Genomic DNA, 23460 nt, shown 5'->3' with positions numbered 1-23460 from the left:
TGTCCCCAGGTGTGGTGTAACGAGGTGTGGTGTGATGTGTCCCCAGGTGTGATGTGATGTGTCCCCAGGTGTGGTGTAACAAGGTGTGGTATGATGTGTCACCAGGTGTGGTGTAACGAGGTGTGGGGTGATGAGTCGTCAGGTGTGGGGTGACCCATGGTGTGTGATGTGTCGCCAGGTGTGGGGTGCTGCAGGAGGGTGACCGGGTGCTGCAGGTGAACGGCATGGACAGCATGGACCGGACACTGGAGGAGGTGAACCAGTTCCTGCGTGAGTCGCGGCCACGCTGTGTGCTGGAGGTGGAGTTTGATGTGGCTGAGTCAGTCACCCCCACCTCCGGCACCTACACCGTCAAGCTAGTGAAGAAGGCTGGAGGCACCGGCATCACTGTCGGGGGCCGGAGGAGAACCACGGACCCCCTGGTGGTGACTGACGTGCGGCGAGGGAGCCCCGCCCACAGGTTGGTCACAGCACACTCAGCCCCGCCCACAGGTGGGTCACAGCACACTCAGCCCCGCCCACAGGTGGGTCACAGCACATTGAGCCCCACCCACAGGTGGGTCATGTCACAGTAAGCCCTGCCCATTGGTGGGTTATGTCACAGTAAGTCCCGCCCACAGGTGGGTCACAGCACAGTAAGCCCTGCCCACAGGTTGGTTATGTCACAGTGAACCCCACCCACAGGTGGGTCATGTCACAGTAAGCCCTGCCCATTGGTGGGTCACAGCACAGTAAACCCTGCCCACAGGCGGGTTATGTCACAGGGTGTACATGTTATGATATGATATGATTACGCACATAGTAGCAATCCTTGGTCGGAGACCAAGCTCTAAGCGCTTTACAAACACGGAGTCAATTGCACAACAGGCTGCCTACCTGGGTAGAGCCAACTGACAGCTACCATTTGGGTGCTTGCTATTTGTTTCTTGTTTCATTCAATCAGGTTTCAGTCACACATATACACACACTCATAAAGCATGTAACATTTTACATCCCATGTAGGAAGCCATACTCCGTTTTCGGGAGTATGCATGCTGCATATGTTCTTGTTTCCATAACCCACCGAATGCTGACATGGATTTCAGGATTTTTAGCGTGCATATTTGATTTCCTGTGTGCATATGCACACTAAGGGTGTACTGGTTACTTACAGGTCTGCACATAATTATGTTGACCTGGAAGATCGGAAAAATCTCCACCCTTTACCCACCAGACGCCATTACCAAGATTCAACCTCGGGACCCACAGAACGGAAGTACAACACTTAAATCACTTGGCTATTGCACCTGTGTCTTTTCATGGGCAGTACAAATGGTTATCCATTCCTTCCTCCCATTCTTCCTTCTGTCCTCCTGCAGGTGTGGATCGATCCAGCCAGGTGACAAACTGCTGGCCATCAACGATGTCTGTCTGGATTCCTGCACTGTAGAAGATGCCATGCACCTGTTGGAGTTACCTGACGAACTCGTTAAGATCAAGGTAATTTTTCCCTGTGTGTGTGCTTTGTGTGTGTGTGAGTGAGTGCATGTAAGTGTGTGCTTGAGTGTGTGTGAGTGTGTGTTGTGCTATCATGACCACCACCATCACTTATATCCATGCAAAAGGTGGCATAATTTGTCATTAGGGTGAAGTGGATTGCTGTTACTATCATCTCCTTCTTCAAGGCTGTGCTTGGTTTGTTATCAGCATTGTTATCACCATGACATGACAGAAGAAAGATGATATAAGTGGTGTCAAAATCCCTTTGATAATAGCGATGATGACTGATGATAATGATGATGACATGATGATGATGATGACATGATGGCGACATGAACATTAGTGTTGTGGATAGCTAGGAGTGGTGTCAAAATCCCTGTGTTGATAATGATGATGACATAATTATGACAACATGATGATAATGATGATGACATTATAATTATGACAACATGATGATGATGATGATGACATGATAATGGTGACAGCACAATAATGATGATGACATGATAATGGTGATGACATGATTATAATGGTGATGACATGATAACGACATCATAACGGTGATGACGTAACAACATGATAATGGTGACATGTTATTGGTGATGATATGATAACACCATGATAATAGTGACGACATGACCATCAGTGCTGTGTGTTGGCCCCAGGTTCAGCGTGACGACCCAGAGGAGGGCACGAAGGACTGCGTCACCTACACCGTTCAGCTGCACCGCCACGGGGGGCCCCTAGGGATCACCATCTCCGGCACTGAGGACCCCCTGGACGACATCGTTATCTCTGAGCTGACTGCGGGGGGCCTGGCGCAGAGGACGGGGGCCATGCACGTGGGGGACCGTCTGCTGGGCATCAACGACTCCCCCACCCGCAACAAGCCTCTGTCCGAGGCCATCCGCATGCTGCAGAGCGCCGGGGACGTCGTCACCCTCAGGATCGCACGCCCCGCCCCCACACAGGGCCTCAAGGCCAAAGGGGCAGAGCTGGAGGAGTCCACCACGCCCACCACCCCCATCCCCAGCATCGACAGCGCCATGGCATCCTGGGACAGCTTGGGCCAGGATGTCGGGGAGTATAGTGGAGGTGGGTTGGTCTGCGTGAAGCTTGATAAGGGTGTGCTTGTGTGTGTGTGTGTGTGTGTGTGTGTGTGTGTTGATGTGTGTGTGTGTGTGTGTTCATGTGTGTGTGTGTTCATGTGTTTGTGTGTGTGTGTGTGTGTTTGTGTTGATGTGTGTGTATGTGTTTATGTGTGTGTGTGTTCATGTGTTTGTGTGTGTGTGTTTGTGTTTGTGTAGGTGTGTGTGTTTATGTGTGTGTGTGTGTGTTTGTGTGTGTGTGTGTGTTTGTGTTGATTGTGTGTGTGTGTTCATATGTTTGTGTGTGTGTTCATGTGTATTTGTGTTGATGCGTGTGTGTGTTTGTTTATGTGTGTGTGTGTTCATGTGTTTGTGTGTGTGTGTGTGTGTGTGTGTTTGTGTGTGTGTGTGTGTGTGTTCATGTGTTTGTGTGTGTATGTGTTTGTGTGTGTGTGTGTGTTCATGTGTGTGTATGTGTGTGTGTGTGTACTACCAGACTGTTTTGGGTTTGGTTGGTTTTTTATCTTGGAACAATGACCCTTCCCATGAACATGCCAAACAGTGCAAAGATAATGATAACAATGCAAAGATAATGATTGCTACTTGTGCTTATGAGTGTTGCTGATCAAACACCCTTCACATAAAGATCACAAAAGATGCCTAAAACCATGACATGAAGACTAAAATCCTGACATGAAGATGCCTAAAACCATGACTATGATTACAGCTTGTGTTGATGAGTGTTGCTGATCAAACCCCCATCACACAAAGATCACATGAAGGTGCCTGAAACCATGACTGTGATTACTACTTGTGTTGATGATGAATTCAGTGGTCATCACATTGTTGGTGTAATGACCACGGGTGTGGCCTTGTGTGATCAGCTGAAAATAAGCAATAATGATAACAATAATGACAATGCTCTGGGCTATAAGCATAAATGATGATATTGATAATGATGGCAATAGACTGGGTTATGAGCAATAATGGTAATGATGTCAAAGGACTTGGGGGCAAGCAATGATGATAATGATGGCATTGGACTTGTGCTGCAACAAATGATGTTAAAGCCTGAACCGGACTATAAATGGCGGGCGATTTGAATCAAGCCAGTTTCTCACCAGAGTCTGACACTGTGACGTCGGTGAAGGTTTATTCAAAATAAAAGCCTAATAAAGCTACGGTTTGGCTTCATTTATGGCAGAGAGCGAGATTTGCCTAGCAGCTTCCAATCTAGACCTGAATTGACTTTGGAAAGTACAAAATGTGTCAGCTACACGTAATACAAAATTTGAATGCAGAGAAAAGGGGCGGAGCTAGAGCCGTTTGTGTTTGCGCTAGACGTGTCTGTCAGATAAAAATAGCACCAGCACGTGGTACTGTCCGGTGAGAATTGGAAAGCATGCAGACAGCCCCTCGACGTTGGCAACCGTAAACGACCACATTGTTTGTAAAACATGCAAACGGAGAGAAATATGACGATCTACTAACCTACCGGACACGTGCTCGCGCTTTTTATAGATAAACTCCGCCCCTTTCCCTTTTATGGATAGGCTCTAGTGCGCATGCACAACCGAAACCTTGCTCTCGGGAGTTAAGACTTTAATGATGACAATGGACTGGGCGATGAGGAAGATGATAGCAATAATGATGACAACAGAGCTTTAAGCAATAATGACATCAAAACTGATGATGATGACAATACTGATGGTGATGATGATGATGATGATGATGACAGCATCAATACTGATGATGATTGCAGTAATACTGATTATGATAACAGTACTGATGATGATGATGATGATGATGATGACAGCATCAATACTGATGATGATGACAATGATACTGATGACAGCATCAATACTGATGATGATGACAATGATACTGATGACAGCATCAATACTGATGATGATGAGAATGATACTGATGACAACATCAATACTAATGATGATGATGATGATGAAGATGATGAGAATGATACTGATGACAGCATTAATACTGATGATCATGACAATGATGTTAATGACAACATCAATACTGATGATGATGCCATTGATAATATTGATGACAACATCAGTACTGATGATGATAACAATACTGATGGCAGCAATAATGATGACAACATCAATACTGATGGTGATGATAACAATACTGATGATAACATAAATATAGTTGATGATGCCAATACTGATGATGATACAATACTGTTGATGATGATGATAACAATTCTGATGATAACATAGATACTGATGATGATGACAATACTGACGATGATGATGATGATGATAACTAAACCCAATACTGCTGACAACGTCAGTGCTGATGATGGTGACAATACCCATGATGATGACGATGACTGTACTCAATATTGATGACAGCATCAATACTGATTATGACAACAATACTGATGATCACAGCACCAGCACTGATGGTGGTGTGGTGTGTTGGACAGGGGCCGGGGGTTGGGAGGGCATGGTGGTGGCGGTGCCCCAGTCACAGCGAGGCTCCATGGCCAGCAGTCAGCAGCCACCCTCCCACACCTCCACCACCACCATGGACCCACCCACCCACGACCGTCTGTCCTCTGATGGCTGGCCGGACCACCACCAGGAGGAGGAGGAGGAGGACGACGACGATGACGATGATCAGAGCCAGCACAGTGAGGCCAGCAGTGTGGAGGTGGGTTTGTGGGGGTTGTGCCCCTTTCACAGTGTGGGGGTTGTGCCCCTTTCTCAGTGTGGAGGTGGGTCTGTGGTGTGTGTGCCCCTTTCTCAGTGTGGAGGTGGGTCTGTGGGGGTTGTGCCCTTTTCTCATTGTGGGGGGTGTGCCCCTTTCTCAGTGTGGAGGTGGGTCTGTGGGGGTTGTGCCCTTTTCTCACAGTGGAGGTGGGGGGTGTGCCCCTTTCTCAGTGTGGAGGTGGGTCTGTGGGGGTTGTGCCCTTTCCTCATTGTGAGGGGTGTGCCCCTTTCTCAGTGTGGAGGTGGGTCTGTGGGGGTTGTGCCCCTTCCTCAGTGGGGAGGTGGGGGTGTGCCTCTTTCTCAGTGTGGAGGTGGGTCTGTGGGGGTTGTGCCCCTTTCTCAGTGTGGGGGTGTGCCCCTTTCTCAGTGTGGGGTGTGCCCCTTTCTCAGTGTGGGGGTGTGCCCCTTTCTCAGTTTGGAGGTGGGTCTGTTGGGGGTGTGCCCCTTACTCAGTGTGGGGTGTGTGCCCTTTTCTCAGTTTGGAGGTGGGTCTGTTGGGGGTGTGCCCCTTACTCAATGTGGAGGTGGGGGTATGGGGGGGTTGTGCCCCTTCCTCAGTGTGGGAGGTGCGTCCCTTTATCAGTGTGGAGGTGGGTCTGTGTGGGGTGTGCCCCTTTCCCAGTGTGGGGGTGGGGATGTGCTCCTTTCTCAGGGTGTGTGTGCCCCTTTCTCAGGGTGCAGTGGTGGTGGGGGGTTGCTTCTTTCTCAGTGTGGGGTGTGTGCCCCTTTCTCAGTGGGGCTGTGGGGTGTGTGCCCCTTTCTCAGTGTGGAGGTGGGTCTGTACAGATAGTCCTGTGGTTCCGTGAGGGGCTGTGGGGGGAGGGGGTGTTTTTTACCTGATTTTGTAAAGTGCTTAGAGCCCTATTTACAGAATAGGTGTAATACAAATTCATATTATTATTATTATTATTATTACTAGTATTAGTATTACTACTGTTATCATTATCAGAGGCATAGACACACATTCATCACACACACACACACACACACACACACACACACACACATACACACACATAGTCCTCTCCTCTCACACAACACGCCACACCACAACACGTTAGTGGCCCCTCTCCCTCCTCCCCACCCTCCACCACCACCGCACACACTTACGTGAAGGTCACAGACGTGTACAACATACACAAACACTGACTGACACACACACACACACACACACTGACAGGCAGACAGACAGACACACATACACACACCACACACACACACTGACTCACACATACAAACACACATATATTCTCTTGCCTTGACTACTGTAACTGTCTATCATCTGGTTTGCCTGCTTCATCCATTCAGTCCCTTCAGCGCATACAAAACTCTGCTGCCCGACTTGTCCTCAGAAAGAAAAGATCTGAGCACATCACTCCTCTTTTGCAACATCTCCATTGGCTCCCTGTCTCACACAGAATAAAGTATAAGATCAACACTCTGTGTTATAAATGTATTCACAAATCTGCCCCTTCCTATCTCTGTGGCTGCCTTCACCTCTACACTCCATCTCGCTCTCTACAATCGGCTTCAGATCCACTATGTTTACACATACCTAGATTCAAACACTCCACTGTTGGCCGTCTTTCTTTCTCTGTCTCTGGACCTTGCATTTGGAATGAACTTCCTTTTTTGCTTCGTCAGGTCACCGCACTCAGCTCTTTCAAGTCTGGCCTTAAAACCCACCTCTTCACAAGATAGCCTCCTTCGTCTGCCTCTTCCTTGACTTCAGTTTCTTTAGTTTTAGAGTTAAGCATGCGTGTGAATGACTGGTGTGAAAGTGCTTAGATTTGTCTCTGCACAAGATTCAGCGCTATATAAATACTATGATTATTATTATTTATTATTTACACACACATACACACACACTTACTTACATGTTGTCACATGGAACTAAGTGTGTCTTTTGATGTGCACATGATTTTAGCAGTAAAAACTTCTTTTTTTTCACTCACTTTATATCTTCTGCTATCTTCAAGCATTTCTCCTGTTTATATGGGCCAGATAGCCTGCAAAAACTGAACAAACCATTATTGTTATTTTTGTTGTTATTGCTATTGTTACACACACACGCCTGGCCACACCTGTGGGTTCAACAGGTGGAGGACTGGGTGCGGACGCTGGGTGACCTTGAGGCCAGCTCGGGGTCGGAGATGCTGCGACAGATCAGCGCCAGTCTGCGACAGCGCAGCACCTTCAGCCTGGACCGCCGCTCCAATGCCTCTGACAGCCGTCAGACGGTGAGGCGCCGAGCAGAGAGACGCTCCCACAGCACCTCCCGCGTCCAGCGCTCCAGCAAGTCTCAGGACGGCCTGCACAGGTGGGCGATGCTTTTGTTGTCAGTGTTGGTACTTATGTAGGGCCTGCACAGGTGGGCAGTATTTTGTTGTCAGTGTTGGTACTTATATAGGACCTGCACAGGTGGGCAGTACTTTTGTTGTCAGTGTTGGTACTTATATAGGACCTGCACAGGTGGGCAGTATTTTGTTGTCAGTGTTGGTACTTATATAGGACCTGCACAGGTGGGCAGTACTTTTGTTGTCAGTGTTGGTACTTATATAGGGTCTGCACAGGTGGGCAGTATTTTGTTGTCAGTGTTGGTACTTATATAGGACCTGCACAGGTGGGCAGTATTTTGTTGTCAGTGTTAGCACCTATATAGGACCTGCACAAGTAGGCAGTATTTTGTTGTCAGTGTTGGTACTTATATAGGACCTGCACAGGTAGGCAGTATTTTGTTGACAGTGTTGGTACTTATATGTAGGGCCTGCACAGGTGGGCAGTATTTTGTTGTCAGTGTTGGTACGTATATAGGACCTGCACAGATGGGCAGTATTTTGTTGTCAGTGTTGGTACTTATATAGGACCTGCACAGGTGGGCAGTATTTTGTTGTCAGTGTTGGTACTTATATAGGACCTGCACAGGTGGGCAGTATTTTGTTGTCAGTGTTGGTACTTATATATAGGGTCTGCACAGGTGGGCAGTATTTTGTTGTCAGTGTTGGTACTTATATAGGACCTGCACAGGTGGGCAGTATTTTGTTGTCAGTGTTAGCACCTATATAGGACCTGCACAGGTGGGCAGTATTTTGTTGTCAGTGTTGGTACTTATATAGGACCTGCACAGGTGGGCAGTATTTTGTTGTCAGTGTTAGCACCTATATAGGACCTGCACAAGTAGGCAGTATTTTGTTGTCAGTGTTGGTACTTATATAGGACCTGCACAGGTAGGCAGTATTTTGTTGTCAGTGTTGGTACTTATATATAGGGTCTGCACAGGTGGGCAGTATTTTGTTGTCAGTGTTGGTACTTATATAGGACCTGCACAGGTGGGAAGTACTTTTGTTGTCAGTGTTGGTACCTATATAGGACCTGCACAGGTGGGCAGTACTTTTGTTGTCAGTGTTGGTACTTATATATAGGGTCTGCACAGGTGGGCAGTATTTTGTTGTCAGTGTTGGTATTTATATAGGACCTGCTCAGGTGGGCAGTACTTTTGTTGTCAGTGTTGGTACCTATATAGGGTCTGCACAGGTGGGCACTACTTTTGTTGTCAGTGTTGGTACTTATATAGGACCTGCACAGGTGGGAAGTACTTTTGTTGTCAGTGTTGGTACTTATATAGGACCTGCACAGGTGGGCAGTACTTTTGTTGTCAGTGTTGGTACTTATGTAGGACCTGCACAGGTGGGCACTACTTTTGTTGTCAGTGTTGTATGGGTATTTATGTGCTCTTATGTGTCTGCAGTAATAATGTTTAACATGACTATGTAATGGGTGTTTTATATAGTCATGTATGGAAGACTAGAGGAAATGTGTTCATACATAAGATACTCCATGTTTTTTTCTTCTAGAAAACAATGTAGGAATTGTGTTCTTTTTCCAGTTATGTTAGCTAAGCAAAGTGTCCATAACTCAATGCTGATGCTAAGTGTAATGTCTATTATATGTTATAAAATTGCACTGTTACACGTGATGAAAATGTGTCCACCCTGACCAAGTTGATTAAGAAAAAAAAAATGTCTCTGCTCCCTTCACAGTCTTGCACTTAATGTTTTCGCTCTTTAAGGGTTCGCCTCAATAGGGCTTCGCTCAATAGGTCGATGGTTTTCATGGCATGTTGTTCATTCAGTAAGGTACGTCCAGAAAGGTTGTTGTTGTTTTTTATACTTCTTTTTTCATTCAGTGGGGTTTTTCACCCAACATGGCAGACACTGTGATCATAATTCTGAGCTTCATTTTTCATGTTGACTGATATCATGTCATCCGATCAACTTGAGTGGAATTGTGATGGAAAGAGGTGAAACTGAAATAAAATATAATACAGACAGCACACAGTACAGCACACAATGCAGAGTGAATACAGACAGCACACAATGCAGAGTGAATACAGACAGCACAGTACAGCACAGTACAGCACACAATGCAGAGTGAATACAGACAGCACACAGTGCAGAGTGAATACAGACAACACAGTACATCACACAGTGCAGAGTGAATACAGACAGCACACAGTACAGCACACAGTGCAGAGTGAATACAGACAGCACAGTACAGCACACAGTGCAGAGTGAATACAGACAGCACACACTACAGCACACAATGCAGAGTGAATACAGACAGCACACAATGCAGAGTGAATACAGACAGCACACACTACAGCACACAATGCAGAGTGAATACAGACAGCACACAATGCAGAGTGAATACAGACAGCACACAGTACAGCACACAATGCAGAGTGAATACAGACAGCACACAATGCAGAGTGAATACAGACAGCACACAGTACAGCACACAATGCAGAGTGAATACAGACAGCACACAATGCAGAGTGAATACAGACAGCACACAGTACAGCACACAATGCAGAGTGAATACAGACAGCACACAATGCAGAGTGAATACAGACAGACACAAGCAAGTGTACAGACTGCACCATGTGGCAGAGTGGATAGAACACCAGTTTCAGAGCCATGCCAAGTAAATCGCACTACAACACACTGCAGAATACTCACCCACACCCCATCAGCACATGCACAGTGATAAGAAGCAGTCAGCCACTGCAGAGTGATACAGACAGTACAGACACAATGATGGCTAGTCTGTACAGACACCTACAGTGAAGGGGTGTATCAGTGCGGCACAACAGCAGCCTGCAGAGGCTGGATCGAACCAGAAGAACTCAGGATGTGGTTGTAGTAGCGTGTTAGAGGTGTGTATATATGCTAGTCTTACACATGTGTGTGTGGGAGTCGCTAAGCACATATGAGTGATACAGACGTGCACTAGATGCAGTGTGATCAGCAGCACACGTCAGTTTTAAAAAACATATGAATCTGTGCATCACTACAGAAACAGATTTGTAGTGTAATTAAGGTATCTACATAGATGAATCATATAAGACATGCAAGTAATAGTTTAACCTAGCCATGTGAGTGAAGTGTCAGGACACAATGATGTAAACATACAGTGTATGGTATGATGTCAGACCACATTGGCAAGTGTACAGAGCACATGTTAGCTGCAACAGAATGCAGGGTACAACATGTTACACAGTGCGAGTGTAAACAGTATGCACATGTAAACAGTTTGAGCATACGTAGCTATGTAAACAATAGGTGATTACAGTCTGCACCGTTATGCGACATAACAGGCACATGTGGTGATACAACGTGTACGTACACACGCAGCGTGAGCAGGTACAGACAAGCACGTACGTTCACTGCGGTGAATACAGGACCCACGCAATGCAGAGTGACAACAAGCGACAACAGAGTGATACAGAACCACTCGGCACACAACTGCCGCGGAAGTTACGGTCACACGCGAGCCCCACACAGGAAGCACAAGTGCAAGTGAATACGCAGACACGTGACGCACGAATGGCAGGAGTGGAACGCAGCACACAATGCAGAGTGAAGTCGACGGCACCAAACAGCAGCGGTGGAATACAGACAGCACAGTACAGACACGAATGCAGAGTGAATACAGACAGCACACAATGCAGAGTGAATACAGACAGCACACAATGCAGAGTGAATACAGACAGCGCACAGTACAGCACACAATGCAGAGTGAATACAGACAACACAGTACAGCACACAATGCAGAGTGAATACAGACAGCACACAGTGCAGAGTGAATACAGACAGCGCACAGTACAGCACACAGTGCAGAGTGAATACAGACAGCACACAATGCGGAGTGAATACAGACAGCACACAATGCAGAGTGAATACAGACAGCACACAGTACAGAGTGAATACAGACAGCACACAATGCAGAGTGAATACAGACAGCACACAATGCAGAGTGAATACAGACAGCACACAATGCAGAGTGAATACAGACAGCACACAGTACAGCACACAATGCAGAGTGAATACAGACAGGACACAATGCAGAGTGAACACAGACAGCACACAATGCAGAGTGTGTGCCATGTGGACAGGCTGGATGGGAAGCCAGGTTCACAGGAGGGACCGGCCACCACGGAGAATCGAACCTTCGACCAGCACCTGCAGACCATCTTCACCCCCACCCCCATCCAGCTACATCGCCTCAGCCTGGAGAAGACGAGTGCCACTGCCGACTTTGGCTTCAGTCTGTCCGACGGACTCTATGAGAAAGGGGTGTATGTCAGTGCTGTGCGCACCGCTAGCCCTGCCCAGAAGGCTGGTGTTCGAACCTTTGATAGAATCCTGCAGGTATGTGGGTTTGCGTGTGTGCGTTGTTATGAGTGTGTGTATGTTTGTTATGTGTTTTTAAATGTGTGTGTGTGTGGGTTCTGTAATGTGCTTTTAAGTGCATGTGTGTGTGTGTGTGTGTGTGTGTGTGTGTTTTAAAATATGTTTAAATATATATCTTTGTGGTTTTTCCTAAAATAAGTGTGTTTGTATTGTTTTTAATGTTTTTTCTATATATATATCATATATGAGACATGTATATACATTGACTGTTTTATTTTTACCTTGCTGTGTTGTGTATGAAGGTGTATCCAGGGACAGAACTGTGTACATACAGTGTATGGTACATGATGTGCAGTACACGTTTGGTATATGCTATGTGGTACACGTTGTGCTGTAAAGAATGTGCGGTACACAATGTGCTGTACACAGTGTGCTGTAAACAGTTTGTGGCACATGTGTTATAAACAGTTTGTGGCACACGTTGTGTTGTAAACAATGTGTGGTTCACAGTGTGTGTGTTGCACGTTATGCAGCATCCAGTACACATTGTGCTATGCATGCTGTGTGCATCACAAGCTGTGTAGTACACACATGACATGGGTGTGCAGGTGAACGGACACAAGACGCGTGACTTTGACTGCGTGATGACAGTGCCCCTGATCGCTGAGGCGGGCAACAAGCTGAACCTGGTGGTCTGCAGGAACCCCCTCCTGCGGCACTCACACCTCTTCCGCGACTCCCTGGTCATCGACGCCGACCCCCACACCAAGGGGGACAAGCCACAGCTGGCAGAGGGCGCTGACGTGGTGAGGGGCAGGGAGGGGGGGCGCAGTGGCCGGGAAGCGACGGTCAGACCCAAAAGCAGCGGTGGGGAACTTCAGCTGAATGACAGCAAGGTGGGGGGTGGGGGTGGGGGTGAAGGCGGGGGCCGGAGGGAGTGGGGTGGGCGGGGGCTGCGCAAGTCCAACACAATGTCAGGGGACGGGCGTGACCTGAGGGAGGGGAAGCCCCTGCTGTTCCCCAAACCCCCCGCCATCACCCGCGCCCACTCCCACATCGCCGCCACCAGACCCGGCCCCCTCGCCGCCAAGCCTCCCGTGGCCGCCAAGTCCTCAGCAGCCGTGGCCATGGCCAGGATGAACATGTCCAGCGCTGGTGCCCCCATGGCCCGGCCAGACTCCCCGTGACACTGCTGCCCCCTGGTGGGGACCTTGGCCTGACAGTGCAACACTGGCCTTCCTGGATCCCGGCGGCCATAACGTTGGTTCTGACAGCCATCTGTGGTGGTCACTGTCCGGCCAGCATTAGTGTGTCAGCCTCACAGTGACATCACATGCCTCTCCTTCACACTCTAGTCTCTGTCACCAGCAGTGTGTCAGCCTTACAGTGACATCACATGCCTCTCCTTCACACTCTAGTCTCTGTCACCAGCAGTGTGTCAGCCTTACAGTGACATCACATGCCTCTCCTTCACACTCTAGTCTCTGTCACCCATAAGGCTTCCCTGCATGGTGAGAACAATTTGAAACAGAACCAGAACTTTTCCCAGGGTACTCAAGTCAGCAAAAGTACGGTGTCTTGGTCCAACAGTAGTCTCCTGCAGATTCCCACCTTGTGCTTTGGGTCAGTGTGGTGGTGTGGCTGTGCTGTCTCAGTAACCACTCATCATGTGGGCTCCATGTTCTCTGTGTGTGTAGTGGACAAGCAGATCAGTTGTGTCAGGTGTTCATGCTGACTACTGCAGTGTCCAGAAGGTAGTCAGGTGTGTTAGGTGTTCATGCTGACCACTGCAGTGTTCAGAAGGTAGTCAGGTGTGTTAGGTGTTCATGCTGACCACTGCAGTGTCCAGAAGGTAGTCAGGTGTGTTAGGTGTTCATGCTGACCACTGCAGTGTTCAGAAGGTGGTCAGCTGTGTCAGGATGATGTTGATGTTCCACACCACTGTGCCAGCCACAGGCTGTGTGTGATGCAGGATGATGTTGATGTTTCACACCACTGTGCCAGCCACAGGCTGTGTGTGATGCAGGATGATGTTGATGTTCCACACCACTGTGCCAGCCACAGGCTGTGTGTCTGATGCAGGATGATGTTGATGTTCCACACCACTGTGCTAGCCACAGGCTGTGTGTGTGTGATGCAGGATGATGTTGATGTTCCACACCACTGTGCCAGCCACAGGCTGTGTGTCTGATGCAGGATGATGTTGATGTTCCACACCACTGTGCTAGCCACAGGCTGTGTGTGTGTGATGCAGGATGATGTTGATGTTCCACACCACTGTGCCAGCCACAGGCTGTGTGTCTGATGCAGGATGATGTTGATGTTCCACACCACTGTGCTAGCCACAGGCTGTGTGTGTGTGATGCAGGATGATGTTGATGTTCCACACCACTGTGCCAGCCACAGGCTGTGTGTCTGATGCAGGATGATGTTGATGTTCCACACCACTGTGCTAGCCACAGGCTGTGTGTGTGTGATGCAGGATGATGTTGATGTTCCACACCACTGTGCCAGCCACAGGCTGTGTGTCTGATGCAGGATGATGTTGATGTTCCACACCACTGTGCTAGCCACAGGCTGTGTGTGTGTGATGCAGGATGATGTTGATGTTCCACACCACTGTGCCAGCCACAGGCTGTGTGTGATGCAGGATGATGTTGATGTTCCACACCACTGTGCCAGCCACAGGCTGTGTGTCTGATGCAGGATGATGTTGATGTTCCACACCACTGTGCCAGCCACAGGCTGTGTGTCTGATGCAGGATGATGTTGATGTTCCACACCACTGTGCCAGCCACAGGCTGTGTGTGATGCAGGATGATGTTGATGTTCCACACCACTGTGCTAGCCACAGGCTGTGTCTGATGCAGGATGATGTTGATGTTCCACACCACTGTGCCAGCCACAGGCTGTGTGTCTGTAGGTGTGGAAGAGAGGTGTGTTTGCTTTTTGCTGGCTCTGCTGTTACCTTCAAGTCTTCATGGACTGAAGAATGGATTTCCTGCTCTCTCTCTCTCTCTCTCTCTCTCTCTCTGGGTTATTGAGTAGGGTGGGTGAAGAGACTGGCTGGTGTAACTTGTGGTGTGACACAGACAGGTGTGTGAGACTGGGCACTGCCAGGATGTTGACCACAGGTATCTAGCCCTCTACATCACACCTACTCCTTCTGGCATCACATGTTGTCATGTTGTCATCCATCACTCCATTTATTTGGAAGGCTCACCAATAGACAGACAAAACTACTTATAACGCTCCCTCTTTATAATTCATACTCAGAAAATCAGTAATTGTATCAAGGCCAGGCACACATGTATTTTGTCCAAAAAAATTTTTTTTTTTCTTAAATAGATATATTCTCATAAAGATTGGCAAGAATCCTATTAATTTTAGTGTCTATTCTGGCCGTCCCTCTGGCCGGCCCAGCTTTCTGACAGACTCTCCTGGTCCCACTTCCTCCAGACCACAGCAAGTGGCAACAATCCCTGCCAGACCCCTTCAGTCTCAGTCATTGAGCTTGCAGCTCCAGGGTCCAAGGACCTCCTGCAGACCTGGGGAAGGTAGGAAGCACTGAGGTTCCACACGGCCACATCACTGGTACCCGGACCAACACGATGCCAACAAGAGGCAGCAGAGCACTTCACAGCTCACACACACTGTCATGTGTCCCTCATGCACTTCACAGCTCACACACTGTCACGTGTCCATGCACTTCACAGCTCACACAGTCATGTGTCCTTCATGCACTTCACAGCTCACACACTGTCATGTGTCCATGCACATCATAGCTCACACACACTATCATGTGTCACTCAAACACTTCACAGCTCACACACTGTCATGTGTCCATGCACTTCACAGCTCACACACACTGTCATGTGTCCTTCATGCACTTCACAGCTCACACACACTGCCATGTGTCCTTCATGCACTTCACAGCTCACACACTGTCATGTGTCCTTCATGCACTTCACAGCTCACACACACTGTCATGTATCCCTCATGCACTGTCTTCACAATGAATTCACTGCCCCAATGGCTGTATAAGGCTATAGGACCTATAGCTTTTTTTTTCTAACCACATCTGTGAGTGATTGTACAGCGGTTCAGGGGACAGCAAAAAGTCCAAAGACACTGACACCTGAAGATTCAGTTTCAGTTTCAGTTGCTCAAGGAGGCGTCACTGCGCTCGGACAAACCATATACGCTACACCACATCTGCCAAGCAGATTCCTGACCAGCAGCGTAACCCAACGCGCTTAGTCAGGCCTTGAGAAAAAAAAAAAAAAAAAAAAAGGGGGGGGGGAATAAATAATAGATAAGCTTACATAAATAAATAAATAAATAATAATTATAATATAGAAAAAGGTAGTAGTAATAATAATAGTAATACTAATAAAATGATAATAATAAAAAATAAATAAATAAATAAATAAGACAACAATGGTGATAATTAAGCGAATGAATGTAAAATATGACGACACACATTCACACATACACCCACACATGCATAACAGAAATGCACCAAACATGCAGTTTCACAGATATGAAAGTACAGTCAAATACATATAAACGTACATGAGCTCCAACACACACACACACACACACACACACACACATTACCTTGCACCTCCTCCAACCCCCTCCTCCACACACTCATTTCTAGCCTACGTATCGCAGCTTCCACGGCACACACACACACACACACACACGCACGCAAACACACACTCACAGAGATGAACACTTACTTGTACAAGCACACACATATACGCCCATATCTCCCACCCCCAACCCCCACACATATATACAAAGATATATATATATATATATATATATATATATATATATATATATATATATATATATATATATATATACACCTGAAGAGCACTGCAGTTCCACTCTCACTTCACACTGGACACTAGTCTGACACTGGCCCAGTCCTGCACAGATAGTTGTCAGCTGTCTGTGTCTTTCCCGTTCAACATCTCTCAGTGTTGATATCTTGCTAGGCAACAGGCATTACAGTGTGCAGGGCATGGAGAAAATGTCAGTCTTGGTGGAATTTCATCAGCCATGGGCTGGCTTTCATCTTAGCAGTACTAAATGATTAGCGTTAAGAATTCTTTAAAGTCTATGCAAAGAAGCATTATACATAATGCATGTCAATTGTACCTGAAGGGACTGAAATGACTGGCCAGAGATATGCACAGAGGTATCTGTGCAACATGTGATGTGTGATATCTGTGCACCTCTGGCCAAGGGATATGCACAGATGTGTCATGCTGTGCTCTGTACTGTGCCACAGACTGGTGCACAATGCTGTGTGTTGCAGCCTGTGTCCTATAAATACAGCAGTGTTGATCAATGGGTCATATTTGGTGTTACTGATGCATCCATTAAAACCATTGAACCATTCGTGCATCATTGAGGATAATGAAGTGTGTGTGTGTTTTCTGTATGTCCATGTGAATGGTCATGATGGAAGAGTTGAGAAATGCAGTAGAGCTGGATGATATAAGAGAGGGAGTGGTGTGGAATGTCATTGCTGTCATTTCCTGAGAAATGCAGTAGAGCTGGATGATGTAAGAGAGGGAGTGGTGTGGAATGTCATTGTTGTCATTTCCTGAGATAGGCAGTAGAACTGGGTGATGTAATAGAGGGAGTGGTGTGGAATGTCATTGCTGTCATTTCCTGAGAAAGGCAGTAGAGCTGGATGATGTAATAGAGGGAGTGGTGTGGAATGTCATTGCTGTCATTAACTGAGAAAGGCAGTAGAACTGAGTGATGTAATAGAGGGAGTGGTGTGGAATGTCATTGCTGTCATTAACTGAGAAAGGCAGTAGAGCTGGATGATGTCATAGAGGGAGTGGTGTTGAATGTCATTGCTGTCATTTCCTGAGAAAGGCAGTAGAGCTGGATGATGTCATAGAGGGAGTGGTGTGGAATGTCATTGCTGTCATTTCCTGAGATAGGCAGTAGAGCTGGATGATGTTAGAGAGGGAGTGGTGTGGAATGTCATTGCTGTCATTTCCTGAGATAGGCAGTAGAACTGAGTGATGTAATAGAGGGAGTGGTGTGGAATGTCATTGCTGTCATTTCCTGAGATAGGCAGTAGAGCTGGATGATGTTAGAGAGGGAGTGGTGTGGAATGTCATTGCTGTCATTTCCTGAGATAGGCAGTAGAGCTGGATGATGTTAGAGAGGGAGTGGTGTGGAATGTCATTGCTGTCATTTCCTGAGATAGGCAGTAGAGCTGGATGATGTTAGAGAGGGAGTGGTGTTGAATGTCATTGCTGTCATTTCCTGAGATAGGCAGTAGAACTGGGTGATGTAATAGAGGGAGTGGTGTTGAATGTCATTGCTGCCATTTCCTGAGATAGGCAGTAGAACTGGATGATGTTAGAGAGGGAGTGGTGTGGAATGTCATTGCTGTCATTTCCTGAGATAGGCAGTAGAACTGAGTGATGTAATAGAGGGAGTGGTGTGGAATGTCATTGCTGTCATTTCCTGAGATAGGCAGTAGAGCTGGATGATGTTAGAGAGGGAGTGGTGTGGAATGTCATTGCTGTCATTTCCTGAGATAGGCAGTAGAGCTGGATGATGTTAGAGAGGGAGTGGTGTGGAATGTCATTGCTGTCATTTCCTGAGATAGGCAGTAGAGCTGGATGATGTTAGAGAGGGAGTGGTGTTGAATGTCATTGCTGTCATTTCCTGAGATAGGCAGTAGAACTGGGTGATGTAATAGAGGGAGTGGTGTTGAATGTCATTGCTGCCATTTCCTGAGATAGGCAGTAGAACTGGGTGATGTAATAGAGGGAGTGGTGTGGAATGTCATTGCTGCCATTTCCTGAGATAGGCAGTAGAGCTGGATGATGTTAGAGAGGGAGTGGTGTGGAATGTCATTGCTGTCATTTCCTGAGATAGGCAGTAGAACTGAGTGATGTAATAGAGGGAGTGGTGTGGAATGTCATTGCTGTCATTTCCTGAGATAGGCAGTAGAGCTGGATGATGTTAGAGAGGGAGTGGTGTGGAATGTCATTGCTGTCATTTCCTGAGATAGGCAGTAGAGCTGGATGATGTTAGAGAGGGAGTGGTGTGGAATGTCATTGCTGTCATTTCCTGAGATAGGCAGTAGAGCTGGATGATGTTAGAGAGGGAGTGGTGTTGAATGTCATTGCTGTCATTTCCTGAGATAGGCAGTAGAACTGGGTGATGTAATAGAGGGAGTGGTGTTGAATGTCATTGCTGCCATTTCCTGAGATAGGCAGTAGAACTGGGTGATGTAATAGAGGGAGTGGTGTGGAATGTCATTGCTGCCATTTCCTGAGATAGGCAGTAGAGCTGGATGATGTAATTGGAATTGGAATGGTTTATTCACAATCAGGCCAGAGCCCTTAGTGAAGGGGGTATACGTAAACATAATACAACTCAGCGAAAACACATAAACAAATAAGCATTAATATAGACAACAAACCATGCATTGTATCCGTGGAAATATATAGACAACAAAAAATACATTATAACTGTTTTACAAAGTAACAATTTCTCTTGATTTGAATGCCTTATATAAGAATATCGAAAAATTATGTACGTCATTGATCATGCTCTGGATGATGTGAGAGAGGCAGAGTGGTGTGGAATGTCAGTGCTGTCATGTCCCCTGTTCCCCTGGTGTTGCTGGTGTGGGGCAGCCTGTGTCAACTGGAGCACGGCCTGTGTGACTGCCACGCTGTGCATGTCAATAAGGTGGACGCTGTTTGTGCTTGGAAATATTCTTCCTAGTCTGCCTGAATTCACATGTGTTGTTTTGTGGGTTTTTTTGTTCCTGAAATTGTATGCCATGCTTGTATAAATAAGCTGTGTACAGAGTCTCTGGTTTATTTATTGTGTAATTTATTTTTGGCTGGTTTCTTGTAACTTTTTGGTTGGGGGAGGGGGGCTGTTGGTACAGCAAGGCAGAACTGCTGTGGACAGAACTTGAAAGGCTAGTTTTCACCTGATCCTGCGTTTCGCTCTCTTTTCTTTATTTCCATGTAGATTTATATATAGATAGAGAGAGAGTGAGAGAGATATTAGTGTCCTATCCATACTGTGTGTTTGAAGAGAGTTGCCTTCATTAAGAATGCAGTCCACTGGTGCTTTACTGGGTTGTATTGTTTGTTTGTTTTTTCTCTTGTTTTTTTTTCTTCCCTTGTCCATGTTCAATATACACTGCAGATATAAGCAGCTCTTGATGTTGTGTAAATATCAGCTGTTTGATTGAAAGGCGAGTGTGTGTATGTGCGCGTGTGCGTGTGTGTGTGCGTGTGTGTGTGACCAAGAGAGAGACAGAGCAGAGGTTAAAGTGTATATTTAAGTTTGTAAAAAAAATAATTAAAAAAAAATCAAAACTTTCTCATTGCTTCTCTTCCTAATCATTTTTTTTTTTTTTTAATTTGTTGCAAGTGCCTGTGAAAGCATGAAATAAGTTTGCTGCTGTTTGTTCAGGGTGAGACACCTGTCAGTTTGAAGATTTTGTATGGTGTTTGAGTTTTTATAACAATGTTTGTATGTCAGTTTATGTATTTTAAATACAGTTGTCTCAAAGTTGGTTGTTGTTTGTTTTGTTGTTGTTTTTTGTACAACAGATCTGTAATTTTAATTATCTTAATGTCTGTTGTGTGCAGGAGTTTGATCATTTCACATTTGTTTCAATGTCTGTGTGTTTGGGTTTTTTTTAATTTTGTTTTTGTGCACCAGTTGTGTAATTTCTTGGTTGTTTTTGTGCCTATTTTGTTTTTGTATCAGTTGATTATTTCACTGTTTTTGTTTGTTGGTTGTTGTTTTTTTTATACGGATACTTACATATATAGCACCTGTCCTTGGTCAGAGACCAAGCTGTAAGCACTTTACAAACACGGGGTCATTTGCACAACATGCTGCCTACCTGGGTAGAGCCAACTGATGGCTGCTACTGGGTGGTCATCATTCGTTTCCTGTGTCACGCACGCATACACACGCACACATACACACTCCGACAGACATATAACACTGTTTCTCCATGTCTGTGTTGTTTTCATGTTGGTTTCGTGTGTATTTAACAGTTTGTTCCATCAGTCCATGTTTGTTTGGGGTTTTTTTGTTTTGTTTTTTTCAGGGGTATGTTGTTGTTTTTGTTTTTTTAATTTTGTACATATTCTTTTTTGTGCATAGATTGAACAGTTTATGTACCTATGACTGAGATGATATGAACAGTTACTGCTGATGTGAGAATATGATGAGATTGTCAGTTATGTTGTTCCCTTTAGGTCATCCCCCCCACTCTCCATCTCTCTCTCTCTCTGTCTTCCTTTTCTCAACACCCCTCCCCCACCCCCAATCCCCCAGCCCACCCCATCCGTCTGTCTGTCCCTCCTGTCTTGGAGAGTATGTGACACATTGATCACTAGGGACTTTGATACTGGCTCCACCTCCAGGATACTAGTAGAGTGGATGTTGAAGTCATGTGCTGGGCTGTGGTAGTGTCCTTGTCTCTCTTTTCCTTCTTTTCCAGGGGGTAGAAATCCTCCCATACCATCCTCTTGAAACCCTGAATGTGTTCTGCGCTGACAGTTTGAGGTCACAGAACCACCAGACATGTTGTGATAGATAATGTTGAAAGTATACTTTGTTTAGGAATGTCATTTTCAGTTTCCATTCGTCATGGGTTTTTTTTTTGGGGGGGGGGGGGGGGGTGTGGGGGGGGGGGGGGCAGGGGGGATGTGTGTGGGAGGGTGCCCGGGTCATGGGGGCGTGTTGGGGGGGTGTCTCTTTTTTTTCAAAGATTTTCAAGCATCTGAACTGTCCGTACTGTGTCCTAAATGAAGAGACCAGCCCACAAGGCAAAGAGACCAGAACCAGATGACTGTCCGTGGTTGCAGGCACCAGACATTGTGCCTCCATGATCATTGTTCATGAATTTCCCAGTGTCCACAGGTGGTGATTTGTGATGGCATGAGGACTCTGAACAGCCAAGGCATCATCAGCTGCAGCACAACTGTCTGAACATTATGGATTCTTCCAGTTTCGTGGGAACAGCTGTTGAGTTGTTTTTCGAATGAAGAATCACAGAACTACACCTGAGTCATTGTGTGTGTTGTTGTGAGTGAAAGAGTTGTTTGTTTGCAGTGTCACCTGCAGGTGTGTGTAGAGACGTATTTAGCCCCAAAGAACACACAACTCCGTGCACAGTAGTGAAGCCAAGAAGCAAGATGTGCAGAAGAAAAAGTCTGTGAGTAATGATAAAAATGAATTATCTGGCCAAGGGAATGCTGGCTATGGGCAGCACAGCTAAAGCTGTGATGGCCTTGGTTCAGGGTTTCACCATGGTCACGCCATAAAGCTGTGTTGGTCTTTGCTTAGTGCAGGGGTTTCACCTTGGTCACACCATGTTGTGCTGTACCATGTGCGGCAGAGAAACACAGTGACTGTTCTGTTTGGATCAGACAGTGTGTGTACCATGTGTGGCAGAGAAACAGTGACTGTTTGGATCAGACAGTGTGTGTACCATGTGTGGCAGAGGAACACAGTCACTGTTCTGTTTGGATCAGACAGTGTGTGTACCATGTGTGGCAGAGGAACACAGTCACTGTTCTGTTTGGATCAGACAGTGTGTGTACCATGTGTGGCAGAGGAACACAGTCACTGTTCTGTTTGGATCAGACAGTGTGTGTACCATGTGTGGCAGAGGAACACAGTCACTGTTCTGTTTGGATCAGACAGTGTGTGTACCATGTGTGGCAGAGGAACACAGTCACTGTTCTGTTTGGATCAGACAGTGTGTGTACCATGTGTGGCAGAGGAACACAGTCACTGTTCTGTTTGGATCAGACAGTGTGTTTACCATGTGTGGCAGAGAAACAGTGACTGTTTGGATCAGACAGTGTGTGTACCATGTGTGGCAGAGAAACAGTGACTGTTTGGATCAGACAGTGTGTGTACCATGTGTGGCAGAGGAACACAGTCACTGTTCTGTTTGGATCAGACAGTGTGTGTACCATGTGTGGCAGAGGAACACAGTCACTGTTCTGTTTGGATCAGACAGTGTGTGTACCATGTGTGGCAGAGGAACACAGTCACTGTTCTGTTTGGATCAGACAGTGTGTGTACCATGTGTGGCAGAGGAACACAGTCACTGTTCTGTTTGGATCAGACAGTGTGTGTACCATGTGTGGCAGAGGAACAGTGACTGTTCTGTTTGGATCAGACAGTGTGTGTACCATGTGTGGCAGAGGAACAGTCACTGTTCTGTTTGGATCAGACCGTGTGTGTACCATGTGTGGCAGAGGAACACAGTCACTGTTCTGTTTGGATCAGACAGTGTGTGTACCATGTGTGGCAGAGGAACACAGTCACTGTTCTGTTTGGATCAGACAGTGTGTGTACCATGTGTGGCAGAGGAACAGTCACTGTTCTGTTTGGATCAGACAGTGTGTGTACCATGTG

General features: G+C 46.5%; 1 protein-coding gene across 3 annotated transcripts in view; it reads left to right on the top strand.

Moving 5' to 3' along the window:
* LOC143284617 (glutamate receptor-interacting protein 2-like) overlaps positions 1-16847 on the top strand; it is an 82769-nt gene extending 65922 nt beyond the window's left edge. For all 3 annotated transcript variants that reach the window (XM_076591464.1, XM_076591462.1, XM_076591463.1), the window contains 7 exons: positions 179-460; positions 1359-1479; positions 2145-2574; positions 5020-5246; positions 7405-7625; positions 11760-12015; positions 12606-16847. In XM_076591464.1, coding sequence (XP_076447579.1) covers positions 179-460; positions 1359-1479; positions 2145-2574; positions 5020-5246; positions 7405-7625; positions 11760-12015; positions 12606-13184 — 2116 coding nt within the window. In that variant the 3' untranslated portion in view covers positions 13185-16847. The remainder of the gene's footprint in view (positions 1-178; positions 461-1358; positions 1480-2144; positions 2575-5019; positions 5247-7404; positions 7626-11759; positions 12016-12605) is intronic.
* The last annotated feature ends 6613 nt before the right edge of the window (positions 16848-23460 follow it).

The sequence above is a fragment of the Babylonia areolata genome, chromosome 8, assembly GCF_041734735.1.
Source record: "Babylonia areolata isolate BAREFJ2019XMU chromosome 8, ASM4173473v1, whole genome shotgun sequence".
In the NCBI taxonomy this organism is placed as follows: domain Eukaryota; kingdom Metazoa; phylum Mollusca; class Gastropoda; order Neogastropoda; family Buccinidae; genus Babylonia; species Babylonia areolata.
The sequence above is the reverse complement of the archived record's forward strand: the minus strand, read 5'-3'. Positions and strand labels throughout refer to the sequence as shown.